The sequence below is a fragment of the Serinus canaria genome, chromosome 17 (assembly GCF_022539315.1).
Source record: "Serinus canaria isolate serCan28SL12 chromosome 17, serCan2020, whole genome shotgun sequence".
In the NCBI taxonomy this organism is placed as follows: Eukaryota; Metazoa; Chordata; class Aves; order Passeriformes; family Fringillidae; genus Serinus; species Serinus canaria.
The window spans coordinates 10,480,073-10,503,031 of NC_066330.1; the positions used below are offsets into that span (position 1 = coordinate 10,480,073).

Consider the following 22,959-nt stretch of genomic DNA (forward strand, 5'->3'; position numbering starts at 1 on the left):
GAGCCAGGGCCGGGGCCGGGGCTGGGGCCGGGGCCGGGACGGTGCTGGGTCAAGGGCCTGTGTCGGTGCCGGCTCGGGGAGTTGTGCCGGTGCCGGTGCCGGGCCGGTGCCGGGTCAAGGGCCGGCCTCCGTGTCGTTGCCGGTTTGGGGACTGGTGCCGGTGCCGTAACGGTAGCGCCGGACGATGCTGTTCTCCCTGCGCGAGCTCGTGCAGTGGCTCGGCTTCGCCACCTTCGAGATCTTCCTGCACGGGCTGGCCCTGCTCGCCTTCTCCGTGCTGCTCGTGCTCAAGGTGGATGGCGCGGCCGCCGCGCTCTCCTGGTGGATCGTGTTCGTGCCCTTCTTCGCCGCCGACGGGCTCAGCACCTACTTCACCACCATCGTGTCCGTGCGGCTGTTCCAGGACGGCGAGAAGCGCCTGGCGGTGCTGCGGCTCTTCTGGATCCTCACCATCCTCAGCCTCAAGTTCGTGTTCGAGATGCTGCTGTGCCAGAAGCTGGTGGAGCACACGCGGGAGCTCTGGTACGGGCTCATCATGTCGCCCGTGTTCATCCTGCTGCAGCTGCTCATGATCCGGGCCTGCCGCGTGAACTGAGCCCCGGCCCGGGGGGACTCCCGGGGCCGCTCCGTCGCTGTCCCCGTGCGGAGGGGCAGGTGACAGGCGGGACAGGGCCATGTCCCGCTCGCGGCCGTGCTGCAGAGCATCACGTTTATCCACAAGCCGCACATCCCTGTTTGTGCCCCCTCAGCTCCTGCCTTGTCCTGTCCTGCGAGCGTGGCTGGGCGTGACAGTTATTTTATTTTAGAATAAAAATGCCTTGAAGGATCGGGTTTATTTATAAATTCTTTTTGCCTAGAAAGCTGTTGTACCTCAAACTGCTGCCTGGAGGGTGGGTGGTTGCTGTAGATCTCCTGCTACAGCTCAGACTCCTGCCCTGCCCCGCCCAGCGGCTGGCTCATGGATTTCCATCTGTCCCCTCACCTCCCTGAGCACTTCATACCTTCAGTGCTCTGACAGGGTTTTGTGAGGTCATGTTGAGATCACTGGTGTGTGTATTTTTGAGCAGGAATATGATTTTTCTTTGTGTTTCACTCCATTCCCTAAACATGGAAATGGGGGTGTGGGGAGGCAGGAGCGTGCAAGGCTGGTGCTGGTTCTGAAGGTGGTCTCACTGAGCCCCACCTCAGGCTGCAGCACTGCCCCCAGACCCCCCAGAGAACAGGAGGAATTCAGTATTCCCTGTGGGAGTGCAGACCAGTGTGTGGAGTGCCAGTGTCATGGGGATGCCCAGGGTGGCATTGTTGGGGTGTCTGAACAGGGCCAGGAGCTGCCCTGGATGATCCCTGTGGGTCCCTTCAGCTCAGGAGGTTCTGTGATTCTTGCACACCTTGAGGTGGCACTGGACCTGCCTCATAGGTGCTCTTCAGCTCCTCTTGGGATGCAGTCTCCCAGGGCTTGCTGTCACCTGCCCCAGGTGCTCAGGTCATTCCCCTTGGAGCCTCTCTCTGGCTCCCCTGAGCCAAGGACACACACGTCACCTGGCAGGTGGCAGCCGCCTGCTGCTTGTCACCCCTGGCTCACAGCCATGTGAGCTCATCCCCCTCTTGCTGTGGTTGTGCCACAGGCCTCCAGTCAGCCAGAATGCACAGGCCAGGGGTGTTCTGTCACCTGCTGTCCCAGGAGGGGTGTCAGCAGCAGCCTCAGGGTCACTGGTGTGGGGCTGGGGGGGGGGGGGGGGCTGTGTGGCGTCAGTGGCTGCTGCAGCTCTGGAGAACTGGAGCTGCAGCAGGTGAGGGACAGGAGAGGAGCAGGACAGGCAGCAAAGCCTCTGAGTCAGGAGGGGACACTCACAGAGTAGCCCTGGGGACCCATGGTGCCTTTGGACACTCCCACAGCTGCCAACCACCAGCTAATTAATAAACTCAGGAAGGGTCTCATCAGCCCCGAGAAAGATCAAACAGATGATCACATCCCTCAGCCTCGCTGCACAGCACGGAGCCCTTTGCTGCTGCCCAGCCCTGCTGGGGCTGCCTGCGCCCTGAGTCCCAAAGCAACCCCAGCCCTGTCACAGGGGTGCTGTCTGACAGGGGGACATCTCCCCGTGTGCCACCTGCCCCACCTGCAAGTGGTTTTGCCAGTGTTTTGCTGCTGCCTTGGGGACAAACCAGTGGTCAGCCTGTCCCAGCTCTGCTCCTTCAAGGTAAGGCAGCTTCCCCGGGTTGTGTGGGGACACAGGGGTGGCACACCATTGAACAGTGGCACTGGCTGTGCTGCCCTGGTAGGGGTGCTGTGGTGGGGGGTGGTCTGGGAGCCAGGACCACCCTGTGTCCCTTCCCTGGACTCGCGCTTGGTGCAGAGGAGTCACCTGCTGTGCCCAGAGCCACCAAGTCCTGGAACAAACCTTGTTGTGGCATTTGCCCTGGCACTCAGCAGTGTGCAGTGCTGGCACACCAGCCTGTGGCCACACAGAATTCTTTCTGGGAGCACCCCCCCATGGAGAAATCCTTCTGGAGCCTCCCCCTCTGACACAGCTTTAGGGGACCCTGACATCCCTTCCCTGCCCAGTGCGAGCATTGAGGTGTCTGCCCTGGGCTGGCGACTCTGCAGGTCCCAGCCAGAACTCTTCCCCACGCTGCAGTACCCCCTGGCAAAGATGAAAACGTCACCTCTGGGTTCAGTTTTGTTGCTGTGACTGGTGGGTCCTTTCCCAAACCCAGAAGCAGGGGAGTGCCCTGCTGGTCTGGCCGTGTGGATACCCTGGGAGAGAGGTGCAGGTTCCCAGGGCTGCTACTGCAGATCCCAGCCCTGAGCCCCTCTGTACCCTGGGCTGGTGGGGAAAGAGCCTCTGCACAGCCCAGCCCAGGTGCCAAAGCAGCATTTCTGTGGCACAGGGGCAGTACCAGCCCCAGCTGCCACCCTTCTCCGTGTGTCCCAGCTCCTGCAGGGACAGAAGAAGCTGCTGGAAAGCCATCTGAACCTGGGGAGGGTGCACTGCAGGAGAGCAGCCAGTGCTGCCGTGTCCATACCCAGAGCACTGCCTGGCACAGCCCAGATGGGCTCCATGCCCCAGGAGGACAGGGCTTCAGCATGGCCTTTGGCCTCCAGGGGGACAAGGGACCTTCCAAAAGACATCTGGGAATGGGTGGCCCAAGGGACCTCTATCCTCCCCTGCAACTTGCCTGGGCAGCGCCTGAGGACAAGGGAGCTTCAAATGGCCCAAACTCCTCCAGTCCTGCTGGAATCAGTGGAAGAGAGGGCTGGAGCTGGTCTCTGCTGGGACAAGTCACAGCAAGACCCAGGGAAGGCCTGGCAGAGGAACACAGGGCAAGAGCAAGTGGAGCAGCTCCCTGGGAACAAGGGACATGCTCAGAGCCACTGCCTGCGCCTCCCATTCCAGGACTGGGGTGACCTCATGGAGCGGAAACTGAGTTCTGGGAATTGAGACTCCCTTTTTTAAGCCTGAGTCAGGGTGCTTTCCTTTCAGAAGGCACCAGGAAGGTACTAGCAGAGGAGGTGATGTCATTTTACAAACACCCATCATCCTGGCAGTGGTGGCTGGGCTAGGGCCCCGCAAGTCCCCACACCAGCCTGGCAACTCTGCTGGGTGCCAGAGCTATTGCAAGGGCCACAGGCAAATAAATACCTGTCAAAAGCAGATCAAATAGGGGTGTGTGTGTACTCTAGCCACACTTCCCCACAGAAGATTTGTCTATCAGAAGTCAGAAGGAGACACTTGGTCCCTTTCTCAATCAGGAGCAAATAGCACATTTCACTCTCAGCAGAGCACAGCCCTGAAGCCAAACAGGGCTGGGGCTGATGCACCCAAGGAGCCGAGGGGAGCCACGTGACAGCAGCTGCTCCTGGGGGCCAGGCCCCCATGGCTCTTCCAGGTCCTGGCTGTTCCACGGAGCTCCCAGACCCCAAATGTAGCAGAGACAGCCCTTTGGATGGGACTGCCTGAAGACAATTGAGGGCTGGATGTAGCACAGAGCCAGATGTTGCTGGGGCCTTGCTGGGAAGGGTCAGGGGCAACGAGTGCTCCTCTGCTCAGCATTTCCTTCCCAGCATTGCCCTGTTTGCCTCAGCTGAGATAAGACAGCTGGAACTGTGTCCTTCCACACAGATCCCTGTGATCCTCACAGCCAGAGCCCAGCTGGGGCAGCATCACCTGGCAGAGCTGCAGAGCTGCACATGGGGCCAGCATGGGCAAGGGGCAATAGCCCCTCAACAAAGTCTCTGAGCCTGATTCTTTAGTACAAAAAGGGACAGGAAAAGTAAAGTGAAGAGTTGCTCATCCTGTGTTTGGGTTTGGAGCTGGAGGTTTTGGTCAGCTCTGGGTGCACGCAGCCACTGGCAGTGCCACATGTCCCCAAGGGACCAGGGCTGGTTGGTGCCTCTCTGTCCTAAGTGGGGACGAGACCCCTGTGCTCAGAACAGCCCTGTGCAGTCAGCAGGGGACTTCCAGAGCAGGGACACTCATCCACTCATCCACCCCTCCCACTGAATCCAGGTGAATCCAAAGGTTGTATGTTGTGTGGAGGTGGGAATGCAGGAGTGGTGGCACCCTCTTGGGCTGGAGCCACCCCAAAGGACACTGCCATGGGAATGCTGAATTGCCACGAGCCCACCTACACTGTACTCACACGCCATCATATCACAAAATGAAAGAGTTTGTGTTTATGTTGTTCTTTTGGGTAAGAGTCAACATGTTTTCCCAAAAATAGGGTGAGACTTACGGGAAATGCACTATGGACATTTCCCTAAGTGTCAGAGAGGGGACTTGTTGAAATGAAGTACCACGAGAAGGTTAAAAATTCACTGCAGTACAGGACAAACAAAAGAACTTATGAAAGACTTGAGAATAACCAATCCTGCAGTACGTGAGAGCCATGACCCAAGAAGAAAAGAGCAGGAGGACACTATAAATCAAATTACAAAGACAAAGAGCAACTTTGTGTGTTTCCAGTGCTCATTAGCATTGTAAAATCCCTGCCCACAGGCTGTGATCACCCCTTTCTCACATAAGCCCCTTCCCAACAGAGCAGGAGCAGTAAAAGAAGAGTTCAGGGGCTCTTTAAACGAGGCAGAGACTGCAAAGCCAGTGGTTGCACTAGTTGTGGTTAGCTGTAGGGAAATGCTCGTTTCTGTCGCTTCAAATATGTAAAAATGGGCACCTGGCATGCTGAGGGTGTGTCAGCTTTGACTCAGCACCCAGCACCCATCTCTGCGTAGATGTGAAATAAAATCCTTATCTCGACTCAGAGTGTGAATCTGCTCCTTGTCCAGACTGGGGACAGCAGGGAGAGGGAGGGCCTGGAGGTGTGAGAAGCCCCTGCATGGTGACACTGCCAGGGTGACACTGCCAGGGCACACAGCAGCACCTCTGCAACCCAGCCATGGTGCTGGGCAGGGCCAGGGCAAGGAGAGCTCCCCAGCCCAGGCTTTCCCTCCTGGCACTGGGCTCAGCTAAGGCAGCTGGAGCTGGCTCTGGCCGTGCAGATCCAGCCATAGCCCAGGGGCTCTTATCAGGGAGCTGCAGCAGCAGGAAGCAGCTCTGCCGTGGGCCCAGGGAGAGTAGATTCCTGCTCCCCAGCCCTTCCACTCCAGGGAAGTCCTGGGTCCTCCCCAGTCCCTCACCTCTCCTCGGGCTCTGCAGGGACCCCAGGAGCAGCACAAGGCTGGGTCAAACCCAGGGAAGGGGTGACAACAGTCCCAGCTGAGCCATGAGGGTGCCTTGGCCTCTCCCAAGGCCATGCCCAGCCATTGCTGCTGAGAGCCCTGGCAGGGCAATCCTCCCCTCTGATGTGAGCTTCCACCTCCCTGTGGTAAAACCTACAGTAACCTCCCACTCTGTTAGCTTGCAGGGCAGTGGATACTGCAGATATCACTCTCACCTCTTACAGACCTTGTAGAGAGCTTGTAATGGAAATGTGAAGGCTGGGGAGAGCAAAGAGAAAACAGAAACAGGGGGTATGACAGCCCAGAGAAGCAGAGGGACAAGGGTTAAATGCAGTGATTCGTCCTTCATTCAAATGAGGAGGAGGAGGAACTAACTGGCTGAAGATAAGGGCAATGCCAAACTGGGCCATGAATATACACCTGCAAGACAAACAGGAGAACAGATATTCCAGAGTTTTCACCCATGGCTGATGAGCCCTCAGAGAAATAATGGGGGAAAGATTTTCCAGCAGTATCCACTTCCAGAGGACATAAAAGGCAAGTCCAAGCTGGGTTTGCTGCACTGGAGAAGCACAGAGGGGCACAGCCTGGTCATCTGGGGCAGGGTTCCAGGAGGGCAGGCAGGTGAGCTGCCCTTGCCAGCCCGTGAAACTCACCTTGCCTGCCCTGCTGCAGTGTCTCAGTGAGGGCTCTGCAGCTCCCCATGCTCTCTTCTGTTCTGTGCAGCGTTCCTCTCACCCCTCCTAGGCCCAGGTGCGGGAGCTGGGAGATTGTTGTGATCCCATCATGGTTTTGCCAGGCTGCGGGGCACCCAGCCCCTCTTTCCTCCAGCTCCCTGGATTTTATCCTAATAGTGCTTTTCCCAGGAAAATATCTGATTATTCCCCGGGGTTTCTGAGTGGCACGGCTTGAGAAAGGGTCAGCTTTGGGAGCGGGTCTCCTTGCAGCTCTCACTGACACCCTTGTTCCCAGGTCCAGCCACACTTCTCCCCTGTCTGGGTTTTCAGGAGCCTTCCCCCAATGCTGGCCAGGAAGAAGTCCTTTACCAGTGCCATCGTTGGGGCGCTGGTGGCACTCTCCATCATCGCCCTGGTTCTCAGCCTGGTGAGGGTTGAAGATGTGACGCTGCCACCCACGGTCAAGGTGAGCCCAGAGAAGGTCCCTGAGCACCTGGTGAGCCCAGTCCCCTTGGGCAGGTGCTCCGAACCAGCAGCTGGTCCATGGAGCTGGGAGGGGCAGTGGGGTCAGGACCTGTTTGGCAGTAGCAGTGTGGGTGTTTTGTCCCCACTTTGAGGTGCAGGCAGAAGAAAGTCAGAGGGGAAGGCTCCTCTGGAACTCATCCCCACTGTGCTGTGCCAGGTTTGGAGATTACCTTGGGGCAGATGCTTCCTGTGCTCTTCCAGGGCACCTCGGTGTGCCCTTTGTTCCTGCCAGCTCCCCCTAGTCCATCCCTACCCTCACACCATGGCACAAACATCCTGCCTCCCCCTGTCGCGCCCTGGGCATGGCATCCCACCTGCTGGGGAGGGCTGGCAGGGCTCTGGCTGGGGGGAAGGCTTTATGGGGCAGAGGCAGATGGCCGAGTGCTCCTGGAGAGGTCCTGCCAGCCCTGCCCAAGCTGGGTGCTGCCATGGGCTAGCAGGGAGCATGAGCGATGGGAGAGTTACTGGCCCCAGGGTGGGGCCAGTGTAGACACAAAAGGTGAGCATGAAAGAAAATAAAACAGCATGAGGAAACAACGGGAAATGTTTGTGTGGGTTGGCATTGCAGCATAGACCTCAGGAGAGGGAATGACAGTCCCTTAGTCACTGTGGGGGGCTGAGGCCACGGCTCTGCTCTGCCACGGCACAGCTGAAGGGTTTTGTGCCTCAGACATGGGTTTGGGGGAATCTTCTGGCCCCACTGCCCTGGCAGGGCCACAGTGGGGCCAGGGCCAGGCTGCTGCTCCTCCACCTCAATTCTGTGTTGATTTCCCTTGCAGTATGGGATGGTGTTTGATGCGGGCTCATCCCACACCTCTCTGTTCGTGTACCAGTGGGATTCGGACAAGGAGAACGACACTGGAGTGGTCAGCCAGACCCTGTCCTGTGATGTCCAGGGTCAGTATCCCCCTGCCATGGGCTCTGTCCAACCAGTGGTGGCTGGGGTGACCTGGCTGGGCAGCCCTGTCCCTCGGGCTGGCACTGTGGGCACAGGGGAGCTGTGGCTGTGGGTCCCTGGGCCCTCAGCACTGTGTGGTGCCCGTGCTCTGGGGGGACTGGAGCATGTTGATGGTGAATCAGTTTTTGTTCCTCCACCTTGGAGTGCTCCCAGCTGCTGTCCTGGCTCGAGAAGGTGTCACCTAGAGTGACACTGCTGAAAGCAAGGGAGACACAGGAGAGGAATGGACATGTGAGTCAGTCAGGTCTCAGGGGACATGGGGACCCTGGAAAAATACTTCTGTTGCTAAGAGGTGACAGCCCTCATTGCCCTGTGCCCTCTTGTTCCCACAACCCTGACCCAAACCATTCCCATCAACCTGTCCCATCCTGACTCTTTTTCAGGGCAAGGCATATCAAGCTATGCCAACAATCCCCCTGAAGCTGGCAATTCCCTAAGGGTGTGCTTGGATAAAGCCCTGCAGGTTATTCCTGCTGAGAAGCAGAGGGATGTCCCAGCTTATCTTGGAGCAACAGCTGGCATGAGGCTACTGAGGTACTGCTGGGGGCAGGGGGTGGCAGCAGTGACAGAGCTGCAAACAGCCCCTGACAGGACAGTTCCTGCACAGGGCCAGGACCCCAGCTCCCACTCTGCCATGAGCAAACTGGGCAGGGAGGAGAGGGGGAAAAGGCAGCTTGGTGGGGACACAGGGAGGGCTGAACTGTCCGGAGCAATGTCTGTTGGGGCATCCCAGGATGTCCCAGTTCTAAGCAAGGTATGTTTTTCACTGCTTTGTTTGCTCTTCATTATTCCTGAATAAAAGGGGGTTGGGGTGCCATAAGATGTGCCACCTGCCCAGGTGGATGAGTGCTGGTGGGGCAGAGGTAGGAGGCAACAAAGTGCTGCAGGTTCTGTCCTCACCTTTCACCAGCCCATATTAGCTGTCTTCAAATGGCAGCCTTCATTTCATGGCTCTTGGTTTTATGGCTGCAGATTGTTTCTGTGCCCTGGCAATCAGACCTGGGAAGGAGCTGGGCCATAGCCTGAAGGTTGCTCAGATGTCTCAGGGCTTCAGAGAGCAAGAACAGCCCTGAGACATCTCCCCCCCTGGGAGGGCTGAACCCAGCCTGAAACCTTCCTGAAAAAACCCCAGAGGTCAGCAACCAGCTCTGTCTTGGGCACAGCCAGGGGGTGATGTTCAAACCCGGCTCTTGCAGCACAACCTCCTCCAGCCTCCAGCACTCAGGCAGGGAAGGGTGGCCTGGGAAGGCTCTGGGTGACTGGGATCAAGCTGCACTGCAGGGGAGGGATTGCCATTGCTCCTAGATTGGCAATGCCAAGACGAGACAGCGGCGATTCGTCTCGGATGAGCAGCTCAGACAAGCCATGTCTGAGCTGCTCATCCAAGCAAACCCTTTCAGACAGACTGCTTGTTGCAAAAACTGGGAGTATGTGGAACTGGGAGAGAACCAGACTTTCTTTGTGTTTCCTCTGTAGCAGTTGGGTATGTGTCCTGTCCTTTGCATCCTTCCCAGGGAACAGAACAGCTCAGCAACAGAGCAAGTCCTGGCTGAGGTTGCTAAAACCATGCAGGAGTACCCTGTGGCTTTCAAAGGGGCTCAGATCCTTACAGGAGAGGAAGAGGGGGCCTATGGCTGGATCACCATCAACTACCTGCTGGACTCCTTCACCAAGGTGGGAGAAGGGTGGAACACCCACTCCTTTGCTAGTGCAGCTTTTCTGATTTTCCTCGAGTTTTCTCAGTGCAGGAGAGGTCAGGGTTAGCAGCTTTTGGGAATGATCCAAGGGAAGGAGACACATCCTCTGGTTTGCCCACAGTGAGTGAGGAGGGGGGACTCAAGAATGAGGGTGTCTGCTGAGAGCTCAGGGCAATCTCCATTCCAAGTAGACAGAGGGTCTCTTGGGGACTGGAAGGTCAGTGCAGCACAGCTGGGCTCTGTGTCCCTGCCTGGGAAGCTCCATCTCCCTGCAGTGCTGGGAGACTCCAGCTGAAGGCAGCTCAGACCAAAGCTCTGTCCCAGCCCTGCCACAGCTCAGTGCTGGGCTCCTGTGGGGACTGTTGGAGGATTCTTGGGTAGAAATCCTTCCTCCTGCACCAGACCCCTGCAGCCTCCTCAGCAAGGGCAAGTCCCCAAGCCAGTTGCCACCAGCACTTTGGCCTGGGGGGGTGGTGACTCAGAGCCAGGTGAGCCCACAGGTGAGGTCAGCAGCCACTGACCACATGAGAGTTCCATCTCTGCCGTGGCTCTGATCCATATCCCAGATGCCTGGTCAGGGAGGGTAGGAGGGCTCACATGCAGAGGCCCATTGAATTTAATAACAAAATCCTGTTGTCTCTAATGGGATGAGAATTCTGCTCAGGACATTCTGTGCTACTCCTCTTCCTCCCCTGGCTCTCATTGGCAGTACTCTCCCAAAGCACACATGTGGCTTCGTCCGGAGGCAGCCAACATTTTTGGAGCACTGGATCTTGGAGGAGCATCCACTCAAATCACCTTTATGCCTGAAAGTTCAGTACTGAGGCAAAATGAAGCCTCTGAGTTGACCCTGTACGGGTACAGCTACAAGATCTACGCTCACAGCTACCTCTGCTATGGGCAGGACGAGATGCTGAAGCGGCTGGCGAAGGAATTAATTGTGGTGAGAGGCTGCTGAGGCCTGCAGTGTCATGATGCTAACCACACACCTGTTAATGCATAGAGTAAGGACAGACAGGGCTCTTCTGGAGAGGCATCAGCACGGACTGAGAGCAAGGACGGACTCCTTGGAGCATGGCAGGGCAAATGTGGAGAGGAGCATGGGTATAATGAAATCCCAGGCTGGTTTGGTTTGGAAGGGACTTTAAAGATCGTCTTGTTCTGCCCCCTGCCATGGGCAGGGACACCTTCCCCTATCCCAGGCTGCTCCAAGCCCCATCCAGCCTGCCTTGGACACTGCCAGGGATGGGGAAAGTGTCACAAGGGGCAGTTTGGGATCTTCTGGCTTCACATGGGGTGCTCAGAAGTGCAGGACCAGGCTCTTCTCAGAGGTGCAAAGTGCCAGGGCAAGAGGCAAAGGGCACAAGCTGGAACATCTGAGTCTCCAACCAGACAAAGGGGAAAAGTTTTCCCCAATAGGAATGATCAGATATTGGAATAAGACCCAGAAATGCTGTAGAGTTGTTTTCTCTGGAGATCCTCAGAACTTGATGGGTCGAGGCTCTGAGCAGCCTGCTCTAGCTGGTCATGCCATAACAAGAGGTGATCACAGGGAGCCTACAGCTCCCCTGAACCTCAGCTACTCTGTGACTTCACAACCTGAGAAATGTGTGCTGAAGACCTTTCTCAGGCCATTTTTTGGAAGGTTGGAGGTGAAGAGCATCTTTATGGAGCTGCACCTCGCTGACAGAGCAGCCTTGGTGAGCCAGAAGGGTTTGCCCTTGTTGTATGGCCAGGAAAGTCCCATATGGTGACCCTGGATAGAGTTGGAGCAAGACCAGAGCTAGAGCTGGTTTTAGAGGTTTTAGCTAGTTTTAGTTTTAGCCTCTCTAAAGCCAGAGAGGGCTTTTCATGTCCCCAAAAATGATCCTTCTGGCCAGGGCAGAGACATGCTTGGTCCTTGAAACTGGTCTGCCTCTGTGGGAGAGGGAATGAGATAAAGCAGAGTGAGAATTAGTGCTGGGCTCATGCTGGGACAGCCAGCAAGACTGAAGAGCAGGAGGGTCTTTCCCTGCAGAGGAATTGGGAATGCTGGCACCTGGGCTTTGGGGAGATGCTGGGTGTATCCACACGCAGCCAGGAGGCTCCGGAGGAGCTGCAGTTGCTTTTTGCTGTCCTCAGGAGTCGTCCCCCAGCACACGAGTGCACCACCCCTGCTACCCAAAGGGCTACAAGGAGACCATGTCGCTGTCCTCCTTCCGCGCCAGCCCCTGCACGGACGGCAGCGACCCGCGCCTGCCCCTGGGCGACAGCACGATCACCCTGGAGGGCAGCGGCACCGCCAGCGCCTGCCTGGCAGCCCTCAGGAGGCTCTTCAACTCCTCGGCGTGTGGCCAGGGCCAGGACTGCGCCTTGGACGGCGGCTACCAGCCCCCGCTCCGGGGGCAGTTCATTGTAAGGCACACCCATCCTCCCACCTCCTCGGAAAGGCGTCCCCCGGTGCCGGGCTGTCCCCGCTGCCCCTGGCCCTGTCACCTCCCTGCAAGGAACAGGGGCAAGAGGCTCCCCAAGCAGCACTGCCTGAGGGCACACTGGGCATTGCTGCTGGCGGGTTTTCCAGCCAAACCTCCAAACGGGACCATGCTGAGAATCATCAAATCCCAGACTGATTTGGGTTGGAAGGCATCTTCAAGCTCAACTTGAGCCACCCCCTGCCATGGGCAGGGACAGCTCCCAGTGTCCCAGGGTGCTCCAAGCCCTCTCCAGCCTGGCCTTGGACACTCTTGGCCTGGATTTGTTAATAAAACGGGGCTTGCCAATAGGAGTTGAGACAGCAGCTTCAGGCAAGGCTCTGGCTGTGCTGGCTGTGCTGCTGTCACCAGCAGGCACCAACCCCCAGCCCAGCACCTGCTGGGACAGGGACAGGGACAGCAATGCCCCGGGACTACCTGGGGTGGGACAAACCCCATGAAGGAAAACCTGACCTCCTGCTTCAGGCAGCTGCTGGGGTTGCCCCACCGCAGCTCACCAGGGTTTCTTTCTCTGTTTCTATCCCTTGCCTTGCAGGCCTTCTCTGCCTTCTACTATAACTTCAAGTTCCTGAACCTGACGGAGGGGCAGCCACTGGCCGTGGTCAGAGAGGCCATCGAGGGGCTCTGCACAAGGAGCTGGAAGGATGTATGCTCTTCAGCATGGAGGCACAGTGGAACATTCAGAAGCAAATGGGCCCTGGGGTGAGGGGAGGTAGTGGGGACCCCTCCAGGGCAAGGCTCTCTGGTTCTGAGCTGTCCTACACAGCAGAGCCACCCCTGAGCTCTGTGTGGAGCTGGGACTGTCCTGCCTCCACTCCTTGCTCATTCACCCTTGGGAAAAGGGCAGCTAGGGCAGGCAAGGGCAGCAAGCAGTTGGGGTTAAAGGTGGACATGGGGATGGAAGTGGGGATGGGGATGCCAGGGAGGATGGTGGGAGCAGAGCCAGCTGCTGGCACCATGCTGGAGACAAGTCAAATCTTGGAATCATAGAATTCCAGACTGGTTTGGTTGGGAAGGGTCATCTTGTTCTACATCCCTGACACAGGCAGGGATACCTTCCACTAGACCAGGTTGCTCTAAGCCCATCCAGTCTGGCCTTGAGCACTTCCAGGGATGGAGCAGCCACAGCTCCTCTGGGAAATACATGGGGGTCGAAAGCCCAGAAATGTGCCAGCACCACCATGGGGCAGAGAGCAGGAGCCCCTTGCATGAAGAGGCTGAGATGGAGAATCTGGGGCAAGAGGAGCTACAATAAACTACAATATGTGCCTCTGTTTCCATGTGGAGTGTAAATCCTCCCCAAAAGAGGTTGCCCTGCATAGAGAGGTCCAAAATCTCTGCTCAGCCCAGGAGTCTCTTCATGGATGCTAGTGATTGTGGAGCTCATGCAGCACATTTCAGGGCTTTGTCTCTGCACAGAAAGTCAATAACCCTGTCAATAACCCCCCATCAACCCCAAACATTCCCCATCCCAGCTGTCTTCCAGCTACCCCACAGAGAATCCCAAGCGACTGCCCAAGTACTGTGCCAACGCCAACTACATCCTCACACTCCTGCTCGACGCCTACAAGTTCAACGAGACCAGCTGGAACAATATCTGCTTCCAGATGAAGGTGGGCAGTGCTCCCAGCCCTTGACGGGGAGCAGAGGGGGTCCTGGGAGAGAACTAGCCCCACATTGGGGTGCTGGGGGAGAACCAGCCCATGTTGGGGTGCTGGGGAGAGCCAGCCCCCACGCTGGGATGCTGGGAAGCAGTGGTGCAGAGAGCCCTGCCTGCCCCCCATGGCACCGCTGTGGGCACAGCTGCTGCACACCGTGTGGGCTGAGCAGGATGGGTGCCTGGCCCTGGGCCAGCAGTGGCTCCCCTGCAGGGCTGACCCCGTCCCCTCTCTCCGGGCAGGCCGGGGGTGCCGACGTGGGCTGGACGCTGGGGTACATGCTGAACCTCACCAACATGGTCCCGGCCGAGGCTCCAGCCAGGGTGAAGGGCCTCAGGTCTTCCCTGTGGGCTGCAGCCATCACCTTCATCATCCTCAACCTCGTCTTGGGGCTCGCTGCCCTGCTCCTGCAGCTGTGGGTGTAGGAGCCTGGCCATGTTTGGGAGCCCAGCAGGGACAGACTGGGATGTCACCGACATGGTTTGTGAAAAATCCTTTACTTGGGATTTTTTCCTCTCCTGGGAGCTGGGAGGCCTCAGGAGCAAACTGTGAACGGTTCTTATCTGCTGCTGTGGAATGCAACAAGCGACAAGAAGAAATCTGTGATTGGCCCCGTCAGACTGTTTGCAATTGGGGGCCTATCACATAACACCTGTTCGGCTGGGCTCAGGCTGAGAAGACCTCAGTTTATACATTCCTTTTCTATTCTTAGCTTAGCTTTAGTAGTGAAATCCTTCTCTTTATTCTTTTAGTATAGTTTTTATATCTTATATATCATATAATAATAAATCAAGCCTTCTGATACATGGAGTCAACTTTGTCGTCTCTTCCCTCATCCTGGGACCCCAGAAAACCAAGACAACACTGGGGCTGCGGCACTGTACTGGAGTCCCCATGCTCCTGCTTGCATAACTGGAGCCAGGACTGGGTCTGTGCTGCTGAGCACAGTCACCTGCACAGCTCAGAGAACTGGGGCTTGCTTTTCCACGAGCCTGGCCCCCAACATGCAGACAGGCACTCTCTGAGGTTTCCAGAGGAGCTCCACTCCCATGGAAGCACAATGGGATCAGCCTGCAGAAGCCTCAGCTGAGCCTGCATGCCTCCTGTCAGTGCCTCCGTCAGTGCTCTGCGTGTTACAGCCATGGCTCCATCCCACCAGCTGCCCCTGGGGCTGTGGAGGGCCAGCCTGGCCCTGGGACAGTGCCCTGGTGCCAGCCTGCTGGAGCAAGAGGCAGGCACCTGGGGACAGAGTGCTCCATGGAATGCCAGCTCTGAGCGTGGCCACCAAGAGCTGGTGGGTCCCTGCTGGGTCTGCTAGCCTGAGGGATGCTCTGTGGGACCCCAGCTGGCCCTGTGGAGGGTCTGTGGCTGGGGCTTTCGTGGAGATGGTCTTGGAGAAAGAACACAGAGCACCCAGCCAGAAGGGTGCCCTCCAGAGAGTCCATCTCATCATCTCATCACTGTGTTATGGCATGTCACATCACCTCATCATCACATCTCACCACCCATCTCATCCTCTTCCTTTTCACCTGGAATAAAGGGATTGATGTTCCTCAGTGCCTTCCTGGAGACAGCACTGTCCCACCAGCAGAAGGCCTGGACCCCATGGGTGTCAGGATGAGGCTCCAGCAGGCTGTGAGTCCTGCCCTGCACATGGCTGAGCTGGGTCCTGCCCATGGCCTTTGCCTTTGGTTCTGCTCGTTTTCAGTTGCTCTGTGGATGATTCATGCTGTTGTTTGCGTTCCCACAGTGAGGAGCAGACCTTTGGTGTCCCTGAAGAATGCAGGGCACCTCACAGCTCTCCTCACCCAAATAAACATTGTAAAAGGCAGCATGTGGGGAAATGTCTGCTACTCTGCTCCCAAATCGTTGTGATTTATTACTTCTGTCTCCCAAGTAAGGGCTGGTGATGGTGGAGACTCAGGGGTGAGGCAACGAATCTATGGGAGGTGTCCCTGCAGACACTGAGGTATCTGCTGGACTTTGGAGTGGAGCCAACAGGGTACAAGGACAGGCCTTTTTCCTTCTCTGAGGAGGTGTCTCAACTCACCCATCACTTGGCTGCCAGTAGGACTCCCCAAAAATGTACGTGTGGCCCTGGAAGCTGCCTCTGCCATGTCCCAGCAGTGTTCCTAAGTCACCCTGTGTAGGAAAGGGCGGATGAGCTGCCTGCCAGGCATGGGGAATGGGGTGCAGGTGGACTGGAGAGGAACTTCATGCAGGAGAGGAGGGAGCTGTGCCAGCCCCCACTCACAAGGCTTCCCAGCGCCAGGCAGAGCCCTGTCTACCAGGCCAGTGTCCCGAACATCCCCAAAGCCATGGGGTTGGTGCTGGCCGTGGGAGATGCAGACCCTGGCCCTGGGATGGGGCAGGACGTGTGTGTCCCACCCAGAGTTTCTGCTGTGGGCTGTAACCAGCCCTGTGACAGTCCCACTGTTGCCAGACCCCCCAGTCCCCACCTCCAGCCACCCCACAGCATGGAGCCCCTGCCCCGCATGGCTGAGCCCTCCCTCCTGGAGCATCTCCAACCAGCAGCACAGGGAAAGGAGAGCCAGAGAGCACACAGCTGTGAGGAGGGTGTTTTACAGCTGTGCCAGGTCCAGCTCAGCAGGCCAGGACTCAGGGCCCCCCAGGACAAGTCCGTGTCCCTGGGCACATGGGGGTGATTCTCGGGAAGCACCTCCTTGCAGAGGTGTGGCAGCAAGACTTGTGGCTTCGACAGCCTCTGGAGGCAGTGCTGCTACAGCTGCTCATAGCCCAAGGAGTTTCTGTGGCAGCACATGGCTGTGAGCAGGCAGAAGATGAGGATGAGCATGATGGCCAGCAGAAGTGTGGCTGCTATCCAGATGCTTCTCGGGAGCTCTGTGACTGCTGTAGGAGGCTCTGAGGGGATCATGTTGGTGAGATTAAGCATGTAGCCCAGAGTCCAGCCCACATCTACGTTAGCAACCTGTGCAGACAAACAGGGAAGAGGGATGGGAAAGGCTGCAAAGTACCAGGCAAACTAGAGAAGAGCCTACACCCCCAGGACCTGCTCCACAACCACCATTTCTGTGCCCACCTTGGCTGCAGAGGCTCCAGCAGTACCATCAACTGGGAGACAGCACAAAGGGCCAGGCCAGATGTGCCACCAGCTGCATGAGCGTAGCTCAAGAGCTGCCCTGGGTATGGGCAGTGGGGCTGTGCTGCCCTGGTATCCCCCATCCCCAGCAGCAGCAGCATGGGCACAAGGCACTTCATGGCACAAAGTGTGGAAGCTGGGGGCTGCTGGACACTCTCCTACCTGCTGGATGAAGTGGATGCTGGGCCAAGTTGTGATGTTGAATTTGTAGCCTTTCAGGAGGAGGGTTAGGATGTAGGAGCTGGCTGTGCAGGTGTCACGGAGCTGGGTCCTGCTCGCCATGGGGAACAACTCCTGCACCTGCAGAGGTGGGAGAGCAGGGGGAGGCTGGACACAGAGCAGTGATGGATGTGCCCACACTGGGGAACAGCCCCTCAGTGCAGCTGAGAGCAGAGAGATCCCAGGGAGCTGCAGGCTGCTCTCCCATCTCTCTCCAGGTGCAGAGACCTTTGTGCTCCTCCTGGCTCTCTACAGCTGAGCACAGCAGAGGATGGGCTGGGGATGAGACTTCAGGCTGCCCAGTGCCCAGGTGAAACACATTCCTGGGCAGAATCTTACCTGTTTCCAGCTGCTGTTGCATATCTGCATGATGGTGGCATTGACCAAGCTCAGGGACCGCCCTCCTGTCAGGTTCAGAAAGTGAAGGCTGTGATAAAACCCCGAGAAGGCCTGTGGGTGTCGAGACAAAAATTGACAGGTTATTGAAGCACTCAGGCCACTGATGCCACCCACCCCCATGCAGGGGTCCCTGTAAGGCCCCGCTCATCACTGTAAGGTGTTGGCAGTGACCCTGAGCGAGGAAGTTGGGAATGCTGCCCACAGACAGGGAATGGCGCTGGGAGAACAGAGGTCTGAGGCTACCTGGCACAGGTAGCCCCTTGATGGTCTACCAGAAAGTCTCAGAGCTGGCTCACAACCCTGGGGCTGTTCTTGCACTCTGAGCTAGCTCACACAGGCTCCCTCAGACGAGGGCTTCCCGTTTTCCTTAGGGAACACTGGGACATGGCAGGAGGCAGAAGCCACCTTTGAGCACAGAAGAGGTTTGCAGGTAGAATCAGCTCCTTGGGTCCCTCTCCCCACCCCGCTCCACAGTCAGTGGCAGAGGAGACTTGCAGTCCCTGCCTTCACCCTCCCCCAGGCAGGGGACGGAGGCTGCTTACGAAGAACTGTCCCCGCACGGGGGGCTGATAGACCCCATTGAACCCACACGGCCCCTGCGCCCTGCAGGTGAAGTTGAAGAGGCTCCGGATGGCCGTGGCACACGCGGCTGGGTCCCCTGTCCCCGTCACTGTGAGGACAGGGCCAGGGCTGGCTGAGCTTGGCGCATGCACACAGGGGCTGTCGTAGAGCTCTGCCACAGTGATGTTCTCCTGGTACCCCTGGGGGTAGCAGGGATGCTTGATCTGGGTACTCAAGCTGGCCTGGAGAGGGATGGAGCCATTAATGGGACTGCAACGCCACTGAGACCCTTCCCACAGCCCATCCCAAAAAGCAGGACTACACCCCAGGAGGACTGGATGCACCCCACCTGGGAGCTCCCTGAGCAGCCCTGGGCTCTGCCTCTGTCCTCGGGCAGTTGTGCAGGGACTATGCTGGGAAACCTCTCTCTGGGCAGAAATGGAGCAAGGCCAAGAGCACGGCGACAGCAGAAAAACTACACATACCGCTGGGCTTGGGAAATTACAAAAAATGCCACTGCACGTCAAGATGTGGGGAGAAGGGAGCCCTGGCTGGCAGCCTCCACCACCTTCCACCCAAATGAGGCAATTTTTGGCTTCCCTAGATAAAACCCAAGGTTCTGCCAATTCCCAACTCTTTGCCCACAGGCACGCCCAACGCTGCAGGGGGAGATGTGCCACGGCACTGGGAGATGGCTGAGCAGCTCCCGTGCCCTGTGGCACCTGGTGCAGAGCTGCCAGCAGCATCTTCAGGGCCTGGCTCTGCCCGTAGCACAGGTAGCTGTGGCTGTACAGGGAATAGTTGGTGCCGTAGAGCCGGAAGAACACGGACGTGTTCCTGTCCTCCACAGGGACCCCAGGCTGGAAGGTGATCTGCGTCGAGGCACCGCCAAGGTCCAGAGCTCCCAGAACCTCGATGTCCTGGGGATGTTCCCATTTCTCTGCAAACGAGAACTGACCCAACACACAGCAAGGGTTAGGCTGAACTGCAGGCTGAACTCACACTCACACTCCCTTCCTGCAAGGAGTTTTGGGCCCCAGGGGCACCTTCCACGTGCTCCTGGCTCCCCGTTTTACTCCTGCCTGTCCACATCCTCCTCAACCCACAGACACTTCCACGGAGCACTCGGGTGCATCCTCTTTGCTGCTGCACATCTGCTGGGATCCAGACCCTTGGAGCAGGGAAAAAGGAACCCTGTCACCCGGAGGCTGATCCCGCTGCCATATCCCTGGGAGCTCAAAATCCACCTGTGTGTCAGCACACAAGAGCACAGGGCCAGGCTAAGCTGGACACAAAGATCCTGTTAATCACATTAATGAGGTGCAATCTGCAGCCCACGACCACAGGAGACATTTGGCTGGGTGACCAAAAGTGCCCCAAAGCTCCATTCCTCGCTCCTCTGCAGATAAGGAAAGCTGGCTGTAGCTCAGACAGGGATGTTCTCCCCACTGCCCCTCCCCTGCCCTCTCCCCAGCTGCACCTTGACCAGTGTCTCCAGCAGGTAGTTCACAGTGATCCAGCCAAAGGAGCCCTCCTCGCTCCCCGTCAGGATCCGAGCTCCACGGAAATCCACAGGGTACTCCCCAATGGCCTTGGACACCTCGACCAAGACCTGCTCGGCCTTGCTGCTGTTCTCCTCCCTGCCAGCAAAGGCACAAACACCTCAGGCGCTGCAGGCCCTGGCTGGCAGCTCTGGCAGCCGGGCTGGCACTGACAGGCTGCTGTGCCCTGCCGAGGAGCTGCTCCCAGACATCTCTCCAGCACTGCAGGTGGCTCCTGCAAACCAACAAATCCCTCGCCCGGGGCCTCGGGACTCTCCCTAAAAAAATGCTGCCTGCAGGCTCTGCTGGACCTGGGAAAGTTCGTGCCACTCTGGCAAAGGGGGCTCATCCCCTCTGGGGCTGCTGCCCAGGCTGGCGCTGCAGAGGGTCAGGCGCGTCTCCCGGGCACGGCCAGCGGCGCTCCCGGACACCCTGTGGCACCGCGGGCAGGGCTGCTCTGCCCATCCCCACGGCCTGGCCGGGCAGCACCCCGGTGGCCCAGGCCGAGTGCCACACTGCCAGCCCAGGCTCCGGCGCAGAGCGCCGGCAAGGGCAGGAGGTGCCGGCCCGGCCGTGCTCGTACCTCAGCAGCCGCATGCCGGCCGTGGCCCCCAGGTACGTGGGGGTCTCCCGCTGCTGCTCGGCCGGGATGATCTTCATGGCCCTGTCCAGGCAAGGCTTCAGGCTGGCACCAGCCCCCGCGGGGTCATCTGCGTAGCTGGAGATGCCGGGTCCTGCCACAGGGAACTGCTGATGGAGAGAGCCCAGCGCCACACCGGAGGGATGGCACAGCAGGGGACATGTCCACCCCTACCCCAGGGAGCTCTACTGGCCTGCTCCCACACACCCAGGTGTCCCAGCCATAGCCCCAGCCCTGCTCGGTTTGGAGCTGCACAGATACCGAAATGCAAACTGCCCCCGAGGAGCTGTCAGGCCCCATCTGAATGGAGACAGGGGATTGCTCAGGGATTTGTGCAGAGCTTTGGGGAGGCCCTGTGGGCACACGAAGCTGGACATAATGAAAGAAGGTGTGACCAGACGTGGTAAGAAGAGCTAAGGAAGCTTAGGCAGAGGAGAAGGAGCAAAGGGCACATCCAGCATCCCAAGCTGTGAGGTGGTGCACATCTGGACAGGACTGGCTGCAGGATCTGAGCTAAGTGGGGGTCCAGTTCCTCCCCCACGTCTGCACCTCCCAATGACTGTAGGGCTCCCTCAGGTGCAGGCAATCCCAACCCTTTCCTGTGATTCCTCACAGGGCAATCTCCCTTCAGCCCAGAGCAGGCTGAAAGGGATCAGTGACGCTGCTGTGAGAGTTTGGGACAGCAATCCAGGAGGCTGCGAGAGAGGGAAGGTAGACCCCGGCACTCACCGGACACAGAGCAGGCTTCCACCTGGGACACGATGCCCGTGCCGTTCTCCTTGTTCGCACGCCACTGGTAGGTGTAGAGGGATGTGTGTGTGGAGCCAGCGTCAAACACCAGGCCGTACTGGGGAGGAGAGGGGACACGGGCTCACAGCTGGCTCAGGGCTGAACCAAGTGCCACGGGGGTTTCTGAGAGCTTCTGCTCCTGCTTCCCCTGTAGGACCGTGAGCAGCAGAGTCTGCACTTCACACTCCCTGCAGCAGCCCTGCTCCACCTCTAACAGCCCCGGGTTCGCCACTCCAGCAAGTCACAGCTCAGGAAGGATATGCAGGTCAGCGGGGTGAGTCGCAGAGCAGGGAGGCATCCGGGCATGGCCCAAAGGGCTCAGGCTGCTCCCAGGCCTTTAGCAAATCTCAAAAAACCTGACATTTTTTAGCAGACCAGCCGCAGAAAGCAGTAGGGAAGAGAGGCGTGAACCCAACAGGTGATCTGGATGTCTGAAAACAGGGAAGAGAGTGATTGTGGTGGCAGATGGAGCAGCTGTGGAGAGAAGGCTGCACTTCTCTCTCCCATCTTTACCAAGCAGCCAGGACTGTGGTTTGGGGGAGGCTGATCTTCCCAGTGCCACCTTGATGAGGTTAAGTCCCAAAAAGCTGGGCTGGTTATGGGGAAAGTTGCAAGCCAAGAGGAAGGCAGGGCTGATGGAAGAATTCGAGATAGAAAGGAGTTGGTGGGATTCTCAGGCACCCCCATGTCTCACTGGATACCTACTTTGATTCTGGTAGGAAGGACAGCATCCTTTGCCGGGATCAGAACCATGACGAAGACGACCACGGTCAGCAGTACCAGCACGGCCGCCCAGCCCACGGCCCTGAGCAGGCGCGGGGACATCGATGGGCTCTGGGGAGGTCTGTAGGAAGGGATGGATTGGGGAGGGGTCACTGCGGAGGGATGGTCTTTGGGAGGTTAGCGGGGAGGCGTGGTCTCTAGGAGGAGGGCCTGCAGAGAGGGACTGCGGGCAGGAGCGCGTTTGGGCGGAGGGTGTGTGGGGAGGGAGGGTCTTTAGGAGGAGGGTTTGGGGGGAGGGATGGTCTTTGGGAGGAGGATGTGTGTGAGGCATAGTGTTTGGGAGGCTCTACGGACAGGGGCTCTCTAGGAAGGTCTGCGAGAAAGAAGGGACTTTGCCAGAGGAGCCCCGAGCCTCCAGCCCCTCCGGGGGACCCCCCCACCCCCTAAGTGACACCCTGGGACACGAGCTGGGCGAGTGGGGAGACCATGAACTTGTCTGGCCCCGAGCCGCCGGGAAGGGGCAGGGGCGAAGCTCCCGCCTGGCGCGGTCCGGCCGTCCCGTACCTGTGTCCGGAGCCTTCTCTGTCCCTCCGTGGGGCGGCGATCGGGGCACAGCCCGTTCCCCGCCGGCTCCGGGCCCACGCCGCCCCGGCGGTGCAGAGCGAAGCGAAAGCGAAGCTGAGCCGCTCTCGGACGTCCGGGTCCGGCCCCGGCCGGGGCGGGCTCTGGGCGCTGCCGCGGGCGGAAAGAGTGGGGAGGTCGAAACTGCCGCTGTCCTCACCGGACACCCGGGCCCGGCCTGCCTAATCCCTGCATCCCTGCCTGCTCCCTCCCTGTTCTCCTGCCTTCTCCCTGCCTGTACCCTTAGCTTTACCCTGTCTGTCCCCCTGCCTGTACCCTCCTTGTACCCTGGCGCTCCCTCCCTGCACCCTGCCTGCACCACGCTCCCGCACTCTGCCTGCTCCCTGCCCGCACCTCTGCCCTTTCTGCCGGTCCGTCTGCCTGCATCTCTGCCTATACCCTGCCCGCTCCCTGCCGGCACTGTCCCAAAGCCACGGACGGGACTCTGGCCATGGACAGGTGCTGGCCGTGGGGACAGACCGGACCCTGGCAATGGGGGTGGCTCCCTAACAGTTCGGTGCCTGCCTGTGGGGATGGATCCCACGCGGACGGCTGTGGGGACAGCTCTTCACCTACCAGGTCCTTCCTGTTTCTGTCCCGAGCCCCGCTGCCAGCCTGGCTCGGCCTGCAGCAGGACAGCGAGAGTCCCGCAGAGCCGAGTGACAGCAGGGTGACAGCA

At 58.6% G+C, this 22,959-nt stretch overlaps 3 protein-coding genes across 6 annotated transcripts; 2 read left to right on the top strand and 1 right to left on the bottom strand.

Moving 5' to 3' along the window:
• The first annotated feature begins 4 nt into the window (after positions 1 to 4).
• TMEM203 (transmembrane protein 203) lies at positions 5 to 826 on the top strand. Its single transcript, XM_009093535.4, has one exon. It carries the CDS (start codon positions 185 to 187, stop codon positions 593 to 595), a length of 411 nt encoding a protein of 136 aa, XP_009091783.1. The 5' UTR covers positions 5 to 184; the 3' UTR covers positions 596 to 826.
• A 5,872-nt stretch (positions 827 to 6,698) lies between these two features.
• LOC103819192 (ectonucleoside triphosphate diphosphohydrolase 8) lies at positions 6,699 to 14,091 on the top strand. Its single transcript, XM_018917884.3, has 9 exons — positions 6,699 to 6,823; positions 7,662 to 7,779; positions 8,224 to 8,374; positions 9,355 to 9,514; positions 10,247 to 10,480; positions 11,659 to 11,931; positions 12,544 to 12,654; positions 13,484 to 13,621; positions 13,909 to 14,091. Exons 1-9 carry the CDS (start codon positions 6,701 to 6,703, stop codon positions 14,089 to 14,091), a joined length of 1,491 nt encoding a protein of 496 aa, XP_018773429.2. The 5' UTR covers positions 6,699 to 6,700.
• A 53-nt stretch (positions 14,092 to 14,144) lies between these two features.
• On the bottom strand, positions 14,145 to 22,944 carry LOC108962522 (ectonucleoside triphosphate diphosphohydrolase 8). Of its 4 annotated transcripts, XR_007778966.1 has the most exons (12): positions 22,857 to 22,944; positions 22,224 to 22,391; positions 21,642 to 21,780; positions 20,877 to 20,994; positions 20,091 to 20,241; positions 19,447 to 19,606; positions 17,948 to 18,919; positions 17,346 to 17,456; positions 16,950 to 17,087; positions 16,347 to 16,616; positions 15,717 to 15,808; positions 14,145 to 15,195 (listed from the first exon to the last, which is right to left on the bottom strand). XR_007778966.1 is itself a non-coding variant. In XM_018917883.3 (11 exons), exons 3-11 carry the CDS (start codon positions 21,759 to 21,761, stop codon positions 16,407 to 16,409), a joined length of 1,500 nt encoding a protein of 499 aa, XP_018773428.2. In that variant the 5' UTR covers positions 21,762 to 21,780; positions 22,224 to 22,391; positions 22,857 to 22,944; the 3' UTR covers positions 16,234 to 16,406. The 4 variants fall into 4 exon arrangements, 3 of the variants coding, with proteins under 3 accessions (XP_018773428.2, XP_050836882.1, XP_050836883.1); XM_018917883.3 differs by lacking the exons at positions 14,145 to 15,195; positions 15,717 to 15,808 and having other exon boundaries at positions 16,234 to 16,616; positions 17,948 to 18,208; positions 18,689 to 18,919; XM_050980925.1 differs by lacking the exons at positions 14,145 to 15,195; positions 15,717 to 15,808 and having other exon boundaries at positions 16,234 to 16,616.
• Between the last annotated feature and the right edge of the window lie 15 nt (positions 22,945 to 22,959).

Coding starts and splice junctions, on each gene's coding strand:
- TMEM203 (XM_009093535.4), top strand. CDS start 185: ATGCTGTTCTCCCTGCGCGAGCTCGTGCAGTGGCTCGGCTTCGCCACC.
- LOC103819192 (XM_018917884.3), top strand. CDS start 6,701: ATGCTGGCCAGGAAGAAGTCCTTTACCAGTGCCATCGTTGGGGCGCTG. Junction 10,481..11,658: donor TGGCGAAGGAATTAATTGTG/GTGAGAGGCTGC, acceptor TGCTGTCCTCAG/GAGTCGTCCCCCAGCACACG. Junction 12,655..13,483: donor GCACAAGGAGCTGGAAGGAT/GTATGCTCTTCA, acceptor TCCCCATCCCAG/CTGTCTTCCAGCTACCCCAC.
- LOC108962522 (XM_050980925.1), bottom strand. CDS start 21,761: ATGTCCCCGCGCCTGCTCAGGGCCGTGGGCTGGGCGGCCGTGCTGGTA. Junction 20,995..21,641: donor TCCTTCCTACCAGAATCAAA/GTAGGTATCCAG, acceptor TCTCCTCCCCAG/TACGGCCTGGTGTTTGACGC. Junction 16,617..16,949: donor GCATCCACTTCATCCAGCAG/GTAGGAGAGTGT, acceptor TTGTCTGCACAG/GTTGCTAACGTAGATGTGGG.